Source organism: Prunus dulcis, chromosome 1, assembly GCF_902201215.1.
Source record: "Prunus dulcis chromosome 1, ALMONDv2, whole genome shotgun sequence".
Lineage (NCBI taxonomy): Eukaryota > Viridiplantae > Streptophyta > Magnoliopsida > Rosales > Rosaceae > Prunus > Prunus dulcis.
Window position 1 is genome coordinate 10,349,559 of NC_047650.1, and position 11,742 is coordinate 10,361,300.

Genomic DNA, 11,742 nt, shown 5'->3' on the forward strand with positions numbered 1-11,742 from the left:
GCACTTATTTATTCCTACAATCGAGATCCTTCTTGTAATCGTATCTAGGTGAGCCGCTTGCATTGTCCGTCTCCTTAGTGGGAGGATGGATTGTTTTCCATCACCTTTTGGGTTTTCGGCTACACTGAAGATCACTCCCCATGCATGTTTCAATTTCATGTACCAAGCTAAGTCCTGCTTGGCTCATGAAGAAACAAAGAGGCCATTCTTTTTTGTCAGCAAAAAAATTTGGGTGGGTGAAGAAATTGGTGGGGAGGGGGAGAAGAAATATGGTTGGGGGATGAAATCGGGGCTGGAGAGAGAAAGAGAGAGAGAGAGATATATGATTTATTTTTTAAATTTTTGTGTGTAAAAACATTTTTGTCCAAGCCAAGTAGGACTTGTCTTTGCCATGTCATGATTTTTAACGGAAAAGTTGACTTGAGATGACGGAAATGACGATTTTTGAAAGTGGAGGCATAATTAAAGCAATATCGTAACAATTTAACAATATGAGAGACGATAAGTAAAGTTTGGTCTTAGTCCAGGGACCGTTAATACAATTTAGCCTAGCTTTTTTTTTTTCTTGTTCTAACCAAAAGGAAAAAGGGAAAAGAAAAGAAAAAAATTATATTGCTGCTTTCGGTATCTTGCCATATGCTGGTGGGTAGAATGTTGGTGATAATTTGGTGGGCGAGGCAAAGATATGAAAAAGACGTTTAAGGCAAAATGGAGAAGAAGTAGGCTACAACAGAGGGAGTGAAGGACGACATTGCACCATGCATACACACACAAAGCATATCTCCAATTTTAGGCAAACCAACTAAAAACCAACAATGACAAAACTAATTAATCCAACCTTCACCGTATAGTTCGAGCCTCCTCACACACAGCAGCGGTTGCCATTAACAATTTTGGTTTAATTAGCGACATGAAATCAAGCACCTATAAATTACACGCACACAAAGAGAATTAATTCATCTTCATAACAGCCTCCTCCCCCGGAGGCTTATTTTGTTTTACCAATCATAGCTGGATATATAGTTTGTAAGACCCAGAATTTGAAGGGGAGGGGCCATGGCCATTGCAGGAATGTCGAGCCACGCCATTCTTATCTTGTGCTTAGCTGCACTGGCCTGTCAGGCCTCCGCAACCGCAGTTACCCAGGTTGTGCCCGATATTTTCCGTGGCACTAATTTGGGTGTCCATGACAAAGTGGATCCTACAGAGAAAATCTTTAACGTGTTGGATCATGGCGCCAAGCCTGATGGGTCTGGCGATTCAAGCATTGTAAAAATTTAGTGACTCTAGTAATATTAGTATTATTCGTACACTTAATTATGATAATTAAATTTTGGGTCTAATGAGAGAAATGGATGGTTTTTGGTTGTAAATTGCGCAGGCTTTCATACAAACATGGATTGCAGCATGCCGCAACCACACCGGGAGATCAAGGGTTGTAATCCCAAAAGGGACTTTCAAAACTGGGCCAGTCATATTTCAAGGGCCATGCAGCTGCTCAAAACCCATTGTTGTTCAAGTTTCAGGGACCATCAAAGGCCTGAATGATATTTCCTTGTATGAAGAACCATTCTGGTTCTTGTTTGAACGTGTAGAGGGCTTGGTCCTCACAGGCAATGGCGTCTTTGATGGGCAAGGTTCAAGTTCCTGGAAAAACATTGATGGCTGCAGCAGTTGCAGTCCACTCCCAGCTGTAAGTTTAATTTAATGATTTATAATTAACTTCTAAATTGTATACCATCATAAGTAAGAAACCGACCTTAACTATTAGTTTAATTTATTTATTTACTTAAATAATTATGCAGAGCATCAAATTTAACGGTGTCAAAAACGGGGTCATCCGAGGCATCACCTCCCTTAACAGCAAAGGAGTTCACGTTTTCCTCACTAACAGCCAGAACATTAGGGTGCGAGGAGTGAACATCTCTGCCCCTGACACAAGCCCCAACACTGACGGCATCCACATCAGCAACTCCAACAACATAAAGATCGCCAGAGTTCACATTGGAACTGGTGATGATTGCATTGGCATGATTCAGGGATCCACCAACGTTGCCATCAACAATGTTGTCTGTGGCCCTGGACATGGCATCAGGTACATGCATAACTCAATTCTTAATGACTTCGAAACCCTTTTGCTATAATATTGTAACGTCGTTCATAGTCCATATTTCTCGGTCTATCAACATAACATATCAAATTGTCTCATGGCTGAATTTTTATGCCCATTTTTACGGATGGCAGTATCGGTAGCCTTGGCAAGTACCAGAATGAAAATGACGTGACGGGGATCATCGTGAAGAAGACGACGTTTTTGAACACAGACAATGGGATTAGAATCAAATCATGGCCAGGATCGACCCCAAGCCGAGCCTCAGGCATGATTTTCCAGGACCTTATCATGCAGAATGTTAAGAAACCCATCATAATTGACCAAGAGTATTGCGCAGGGGGCTGCAACAAGAACCAGGTTTGTTTTAACTAATTCTCTTCAAACCTGCCTCCTTTTCACAAACTACTACCTTCTTCAATTTTACCAATTTTCTAGTACATCGAATGAGATCGAACCATGACTTATCCTAATCTTAAATTTTTAACGTTCTATCGTTGAATTTTTTGCAGCCATCACGCGTACAGATCAGCAATGTTCACTACATAAACATCAAAGGGACCACAGCATCAAAGATTGCAGTGGATTTCATTTGCAGCAGCCAGTTCCCTTGCAAAAATGTTGAGCTTCGGGACATCAATTTGAACTACATTGGTCCCAGCAATGGCGGGCCTATCACCTCCATATGCAAAAATGCAGAAGTAGGATTTGGTGGCATACAAAACCCACCAGCCTGCCATTAAGCGCCTGCTCTAGTTGAAGACAAGCACCCTTGTCCTGCTTGGCTACATATACGTATGTATATATACACGAAGAGGATGAGGAGAGCATCTTGGGTTTAAGAAGAAGATTTAATATTGGGGGTGTCTCTGGGGTTGATGCATATGTATTCATCTCTCAAATGGGGAAGGTTTATTATTTTGCAGCATCAGTCTCGGTGTGCTTCTGATTACCAGAGGGGCGGTGTGCTTCTGATTACCAGAGGGGCCATGGCCCCCCCAAAATTTATAAATAATATAAATTATTCTTTCGGTATATATATGTGTGTGTGTTTTTCTTTTCCTTTTATCTGTTGTATATATTTGTCAAATGCTAATTCAAGTGAAGCTTAGTGACATTTACATCAAGAACAACAACATCAGTGGCACTTATAACACCAAGAGTCTGCTGTAAGACTCAGACAGGCAACTTCATTATTGTAAGGGATGGCCTTCGTCGTTTCGAAGAACATTTCGCCATACACTTGTAGGATCTACTAATATATATAGTAACTTCACATATATCATTTTACTAGTGATGTATGGACATGAATTTAGGCACACCTAATAATTTTGAGGAATTTCCTCTCAAATACCACTGTTACTGCAGCAAACTGACATTATGGACAAAATATTTATACTTTATTTAAATCATATCGAAACTTTTAGACTGTTTTATTGAAACGTTAGGTATCAAATTGTAGACAAAAGATTTTCTCTCTTCCAAACCCTAGCCCCCTCTCTCCCAAAAAACTCTCCTAAATCCGTTTTCACTTTGGGGGTGAAGGAAGCCACTGTTCTTCCTCCCCTCTCCCCTCTTCTCTTCCTCCTTCTCTTCTCACCTCATTTTCAGAGAGACAAAAGGTTTTTCCTATTTATCTTTATTTTATTATGATTTCCTCCAACCATCACAAGCGGCTGTGTCTCCGCTTCAGATCTCCACCACCATCCTTGTTGCGATTTCTTTATGTTTAGAATAAATCACAGAGACTCTTTGGGTTCCATGTGTAGTTTTCACCTCTTCTTTTATAAGAGCTTTTCACCTCTCCTTTGTAAGAGCTTTTCACATCTCCTTTGTGAGAGCTTTTCACCTCTCTTTTGTGAGAGCTTTTCACCTCTCCTTTGTGAGAACTTTTCATCTCTCCCTTATGAGAGTTTTATTTGTATTGTTATGGCTTGGTTTTTTCAAGCTTTATCTCTTTTTGATTATTTTGAGTTTGCAATCTTAATTGGAATGCATATGTCAGAGTTTCTTCGATCATGCGTGATCGTTAGTGGTCGTGCGTGATCATGCGTGTCTTAATTTTGATGTTAGACCGCTTTGTTATTGTAATGGTTATTTCTGGCTAGTGGCATTTTTGGCTGAATTATGAATAAAATCCTAGAATTTCTCAACAACAAAAAAAAAAAAAAAAAAGACTGTTTGTAATCAAAATAATAGACACTATAGGCAGTAATAGTTTTGGCAATATATCGACATGATATCGATATAACGAGACTATTTGCTATAATGATACTTCTATTTGAAAACCTTGTTACAATCATAATACTATTTGAAAAACTCTCTTACACAAATATTGCTATTTGATAGTATCACTCAATCATTTTTGCAGCTTCACAGCTCTTTTTTATATGAAATGAAATCTTCTATACTCCCTTGTAAAAAAGGGCAAAAAAAAGAGTGAATTTAATTTAGGGCTAACAACAATAGACTTCTTGAAAGTTTAGGATTATTCTCAATATGGACTATGGGGTTTCAATTTCATCAATTTATACCTCAATGTTTTCAAATCTGACCAATTTAAGCCTTCCGTTAAGTTGTTCATTTGGTCAGACATTAATTGATGACGTGTCAACTGTGGGACCCACTTACTAACCAATACCTAAATTAAAAAAATTATATAAAATAATAAAATAAGAATAATCTGAAATTAAAAAAAGAAAAAAACTTAAAAATTCCCAACCCCTTCCTTGCCCAACAACCCAGCGCCGCCATGTTCCCCATCCCCTCAACTCAGCCACCTCCACCTCTGAGAAACATAGCAAGATGAAATCTCTTAATTCCTATTGATGAAAACACAACCTGACTCAAACAAAGCAGAAACTCATAATCTCATGAAATACACAGGTACAACATTTCCAACTGATATCTCTTGAAATCCAAGTCCAAGTATGCCATCAAATTTGGCTACAAAAAATGACTCCGGGCTCCTTAGTTATCTCAATCAATGTCTAAAATATCGATGGTATAAGAAATATCGGTAGTCCAAAAACATGGAAATTTCAATGGAAATATTGGGATATTATTGATATTGATAAAAGTTGAATAAAAATCACGCAAATTGTAAGAAAAACTTGAAAAATTTTATTGAAACTTTGGAGGATGTTTATTTAGTCAATTATCTATTAGTTTATCACAAAAAATTGGAAAGAAATGCATTGCATGATGGGTTTAACTGATTTAAGTTGATTATATAGCGAGCTGACAAACACTGTGAGTGTAGAAAATATGTATGTAATTAATGAAAGATGATTAAACACACCATAATCATTTATATGTAATGATTTACTACAATATTTTACACTTTATACATTGCATAGTAAGATACATGAATGACTTAGTGCCATATAGAATTCCCTTTTGCGTATTATCTCAAAAACAAAAGCAACATGGTGGTTAAGGCGTTGGATGAGTGAAATTGCAAGGGTTTGAATTTCCTTTGCGTGTGTGCTTCATTTTTTGATTTATTTTTCCTTTTTTGCATTACATTGATATTTTTGATATTTTCGATATTATAACGATATTATAGCGATATTTTGACAAAATATTGCTGAAGTGTGAGCGAAATTATGGACATCGATATTTTCTGATATTATTGATATTTATACAATATGTGTATGGATATATTCTGAAATATCGTGATCTGAAAAAACAATAATATACTCGATATTTCGTCGATATTATCGATATTTTGGACTATTGTCTCGATAAATTCCTGAAACAAACTACATGTATCATTAAAGGGAAACCACCAACAAGAAGCTCCATTTGTACGATTAAACCAGCGCCCACACCCACCAAGTCACACCAAACAGCAACGCGATCCACCCCACTCCTGACCATACAACCCGAGCAATAATCCCATCCCAGCAAAATCACAAAGAACAAACAAAAATACAGAACCACACATGGTGGCCCAACCCTTGCAATACAATCTGGAGAATCACCCAACCTTTGCAATATTCTGGTATAACTATTAACCCACAAAAAATTGGAAGAATAATGATTATTAGGGGTGGGCACGGTTCGGTTTGGACTGGTTTTTGCTTCAAATTAGAACCAATCCGGTACTATTTATCCGGTTTGGTTCGGTTCGATTTTAATAAAAAAAATTTCCAAAACTGTCCAGTTCTGTTTGAATCTGTTTCGGTTTCGATTCGGTTTTGAACCATATTATAAAAATTATTATTTTAAATTATTTTTTAATACAATTCTCAAATGAAATATTATTATTTTACTTGAAAATTAACAAATTATTCAATTTTATATAAAATATAAATATTAAAGTTAGAAAAGAGAGATATTTTGAAATTGAACTTGGATAAATATTAGTTTTTTTTTTTTAGTGAAATTAAAAATATAGCATTAAATATAAATATATATTGAATTTATTTTTTTTAATTTGACTGGTTCGGTTCGGCCCGGTCCGATTTTTGAAGACATGGAACTAGATCCGAAACCGGTTCGATTCGATTTTTGACCGGTTGTTGACTTTTTAATCAACTCAGTTTTTTTCGGGTTTGGTTCGGTACGGTTCGGCTCGAATTTTCGGTTCGCCTGTTTGAGTACCCACCCCTAATAATTACCATGATTGGCCATTGGTTTGCTAATTACTAAGCAAACCTAGGCGTCGAGGGGGATGCCACTCTTGATCAAAATCTTGGCGACGTGGTAGTGGAGGCGAGTGAGGATTGAATCAACGTTGAGTGCTGAGCTTGCCGACGGAGAGATTGGGGGTTTGGCATTTCTGGGATAGCGAAACGGTGTCACAAAGGGTCTGAGAGACGGAGATGAGATGGAGGGAGAGAGGGTGGGAGACCGAGGTTGGGAAGTAGGAGTCGGCGAGATGGGGTGGGGAATAGGGGGTGCTTGGCATGGAGGAGGCTAGGTTTTTTAAAGGTTTTTTTCTTCTAATTTTATATATATATATATATATATATATATTTTGGATTGGTTAGTAAGTAGGTCCCACAGTTGACACATCATCAGTTAACGTCTAACCAAACGATCAATTTAATAGCTTAGGAGGGTGTATTCTATTAGGATTCTAGAGCGTTCAAAAAGATTTTGTTTAAGTGCCAGCTTTCATAGAACTTGATGGAACTTTATAATTAATATAGAACTTGATAGACTTTCAGAAGACTTCTGTATAATTTTTTTAATAAACTTTCTTAAGCTTTCATACAACTTGATAGGCTTTTATTCCAGACTTATGTAGACAGTATATTTCATTTTATCCCCATCCTTGTCATTTAAAGAAAGAAACTTGAATTTTTTCAATCAAATTTGTTTTTGTTACCCAAAGCAAAAACCAAAAGTACTTGTTTGCAATGGAAGAACATATGCACAGTTCAAAATGAAAAGAATAATCCAAGAATGCTGTGTCAATGCACAGTACTTTTTGTATGCACAGTACCTATTTGACCATGAATGATGTGTCAAATATGCACAGTACTTTTCGTATGCACAGTACCTATTTGCGCAGTACTTTCAATGTTGTCAACGTATATAGTAACATTGATGTATATAAAAAAGATGAAATAAAAAACCAAATTCATAACATATTTTCCTTTAACAATATGAAATAAAATTATGTTTAACGAAAAGCAAATTCATACATTCTATACCTTTCTCGGAAATGCTCTGGATCGTCATTGAATACATGATGTATATAATACATCCCTTCATAGTAATTGGTCGCCGAGTTAATGGACGTTCAATTTCTTCACTATGCATCATAATCTCATTCAATGCATGAGCTACTGCTTGAATCGCCATTAATAAATTCCAAATTGTTTCATAAATTTCTTCATCCTCCTCAATTTCTTCTACCTCCATTATTTATATATATATATATATTGATACCGCCTAAACAAAATGATAAAAAAAAATTACAAACATAATTAATAATTAAGTCACAACCAGAATTAATAAACAAATTACAAACATAATTAATAATAAAGTCACAAACATAATTAATAAACAGATTACAAACAGTGTTTGTACCATATCTGACCCCCTCCCCCCGACTCACGACATGACACGTGGAATGTAAACAAAGCTGAGACCAGCTCAGTGACCCATGCCGAAGGGTCAATCGGCATATTCTACCGAGTCATACGTGGTCGTCAAGTCGGTAAGTGCCATCGATCGACACACCCACACCAACCTTCAGCATATGATGCCTAGCACCAAGTCAGCACATCCGGTCGGTTCTGACAGATAACCTCGAAACTCCCTCTAGAACCTGCCAGGGCATGTGTCAACCGCTGAAGACACTCCCACGAGTCCCACATCGAAATTAAGTACTAAGAGCATCACAAATGCTCTCTATAAATAGAGCCCCTTGGCCCAGCCAAGAGGTAAGACTGTTTACTTGACTTGTGCTTTCACTGTGTCAAAAGAACTGCTCTTAGTCACTAACTTTGGCATCGAAGGGTCTTTGGCCGGCGCCACACTGATGTCCCAGACCTCACCTGCCGTTTCTTTCTCCGGGCCGAATCCAGCACTACGCCTTAAGGAAGGGCGCTACGGACCGAAGGCTCCTCAGGTCCAAACTCCCCACTCCACCTGTAAGTTAGCTCTACTTCTATCTGTTTAGTTTTAGCACAAACAAACATACTTCATAAAAGCAAAACAAGTTGATGAATTCATCATCAACTATTTAATAACCAATATAGTATTTAAACATAAACAACAATGTTTGATAAACAAAACAAATAGTCCAAATATCATCCTAAAAACGATACCAAAAACCAAACATTCCAAACAAACTAGTCGTTCTCAAAAACTCTCAAAAAACCCACTCATTCCAAATTGTAGGATATCCAATTTGAGCGTTCCTCATGAGACATTTTCAAAAATGCATCCTTTTTTGTGTTAGTATTCAACAAAGAGAGCGCTTTGTAACGAGCACGTTCATCCAAATTTGGGGTCTCCTTAATGGCATCCCACATATAACTTTGCTGCTCTCTTTCTTTTTCCCTTTTTGCCAATAGGTTATGGACTCCCCGGAAGTCAGTGGCAATTGAATCAATGCTAAGGCTAATTCTTCTAATGGCTTGCTGGGTGGTCTCATTTGAGATAGCATTCCCTTCCAAATATGTTCTATTTCGTTTTCTCTGGCTTGAGCTTTCTGAGGGACCTTCACAATTAGTGGCATGAAAGAGGAAGGATGAAGAAGAATGTCCGAGTGATGGATCTTGGTGTGGTGGTTCATTATGATTTGGTATAAAAGCCTGACTTTCATCATCAAAGACAAAGTCCTCTATTCCAACATGTCTATCTTCCGCCCTAAAAGTTCTTGCATCAATATCATCACCCAATCCTAATGAGTTTCTTCCAATAGCAGTTGCATTCCCAATTACAATTTGCAGATCCTCATAGTCCTCACAAGTTTTTGTTTGAATACTTGTGTCTTTTGGGTGGGACTATAACAAAAACAATAATTAAAAAATAATTATTTAACAGATTATGTATTCAAGTTACCAAACGGAATTATTTAAAGAAAATTTAATAACCTAACCTTAAAGCAGTCTTTCCAAACTTCTTTAGGAGTAGTGAATTTCTTTGTGGTTGGATCCCACCCAAACCCAGAGCTGTGACGGAGAAGCTGTGAATATTTTTGGTTTTCTCTTTTAAAGTACTTCAGCCGACTCTGGTATTGAGAATAGGTTTTGTGACACCTAAGTTTTTCATTAATCTTGGGGAGTATTTTGGTTTCTATAGTTGCCGTGCTGAGCATTCCATTAGCACCATGCCATCTACGGCTTGCAGCATCAACCATGAGTTGCAACAATATTCTACTCTCTTCCACAGTCCAAGCATTATAATCTTCCCTTTTCCATTTACTCGTTGTGTATTTTCAGACTCCATTTGAGTGCAGCTATGAATTTTATCATGTCAATCACAAAATAGAGCATAAAAAATATACAAAAAATGTACATCATCAACCATAGATTAAACATGACACATCTTATGTTGAATGAAAAAAGGACACAGTAGGAATTTACAGATTTGGCGTCTGAACTCCGATTGGGGTGTATGATACCTTTCTGAAAAGGGAATGATGCCACGAGTCAAAGTCATTGCTTTGCTATGCAATATGGTAGATTTTGGGCTTTTGAGGTCGTTTAGGCTTCCAAAACAGCATTTAAAAGTTGAAATTTTTGGATTTTCGTTTTTTTAATGTTCATTTATATTTGTCTCAGTTTTTTGTTCGATTATAGAAAGGTTGTCAATTATTTCAAATCTCTATCTAGTCGTATGTAGATATTTCAAAAGAAAAAATAGTAAACAAGCATAAACCCTAGTAAACAAGCATAAACCCTAGTAACAAGCATAAACCTAATAACAAGAAAAACACGGTGAAGAAAAAATCATGGAAAAAGAAAACCCAACAAGGTATTGATCAAAGAAAAAATAGGGAGCATACCTCCACAGATGGATGAAGGAAGCTATTCGTCTTTGCAGAGAGAAAAGCTAGGGCAACAGAAAAACGTCTGATGAAATACTTGGGAGGGAGGTTGGATTTATTTTGGTCTTTGTTATTTATAACTCTTCCTAATTGAATACACCCATATTTGAATGGGCTTTTTAAAAGTTCATATAAGTCCGAATTGAATACACCCAGTGTCACATCCCGGGATCGGCTCCTCCGTAGTACGATATTGTCCGCTTTGGGCCCCCCTCTCTGCCCTCACGGTTTTGTTTTTGGGAACTCACGAGCAACTTCCCAGTGGGTCACCCATCCTGGGATTGCTCTAGCCCTAACTCACTTAACTTTCGGAGTTCCCATGAAGTTTGTATAAATCCAAATTGAATACACCCAGATTTTTAAAATCTTTTTAAACGCTTTATAATCCTAATTGAATACACCCCCCTTAAATTTGTCAGATTTGAAAAAATTGGGACGTAAATTAATGAAATTGAAACCTTATGATCTATATTGAGAATAACCCCAAACCATCAGAGGTCTTTTGTCGTTAGCCCTTAAGGCTCCGTTTGGTTTATGGGAAAGGAGGCTTGGGAAATGGGAATTCAACTGTTTTCCCTTGTTTGGTAGGTCCATGCATGGAAAATGGTTGTCTGGCACATGAGAAAGTATGGGGGAAAGTGAAGCCCTCCTCTTAATTTGAGTGTTTTCCCTCATAATGGGAAAGTTTGGGAAAATGAGTCAACATTCAATGCATAATTTTCATGACTATTTTGTCCTTATGAATAATTTATAATTACAACGTATCATTAAATGCGTCTTTTTTATTTGATTTAATATGTGTATAATTGGAAATTTATACAAACTTTTGTTTTTCATTCTTACTCAAAACAAACATGGGAAATGAAACAAAGTGAAATCTCCCGGTTACTTTTCCGACATTACTAAACTTGAGAAAGGAATCTTTCATTCCCATTCATTGGAAAATGATTTCCTTTTAAATCTATTCCGTGAACCAAACAGGACCTAAGGGTTTGAGGTGCAAAAGCTTAACGAAACGACGCCGTTTTCCCTTGAAGAACTTTAGAAATGAGAATCAGTGTCACTCACGAAATCATCTGAGTGTCGACAGTTTCACAAGGTCAAGAGAGCGACAGAG

At 37.1% G+C, this 11,742-nt stretch overlaps 2 protein-coding genes across 2 annotated transcripts; one reads left to right on the forward strand and one right to left on the reverse strand.

Annotated features, from left to right (window-relative positions):
* Positions 1–946: 946 nt before the first annotated feature.
* LOC117613943 (exopolygalacturonase-like) lies at positions 947–3,147 on the forward strand. The gene is made up of 5 exons (XM_034342567.1): positions 947–1,269; positions 1,382–1,693; positions 1,806–2,095; positions 2,245–2,470; positions 2,623–3,147. The coding sequence occupies exons 1-5, from the start codon at positions 1,057–1,059 to the stop codon at positions 2,851–2,853; spliced, it is 1,272 nt and encodes a 423-aa protein (XP_034198458.1). The 5' UTR covers positions 947–1,056; the 3' UTR covers positions 2,854–3,147.
* Positions 3,148–8,955: 5,808 nt separating this feature from the next.
* On the reverse strand, positions 8,956–9,935 carry LOC117612535 (uncharacterized protein At2g29880-like). The gene is made up of 2 exons (XM_034341247.1): positions 9,675–9,935; positions 8,956–9,579 (listed from the first exon to the last, which is right to left on the reverse strand). The coding sequence occupies exons 1-2, from the start codon at positions 9,933–9,935 to the stop codon at positions 8,956–8,958; spliced, it is 885 nt and encodes a 294-aa protein (XP_034197138.1).
* Positions 9,936–11,742: the final 1,807 nt, after the last annotated feature.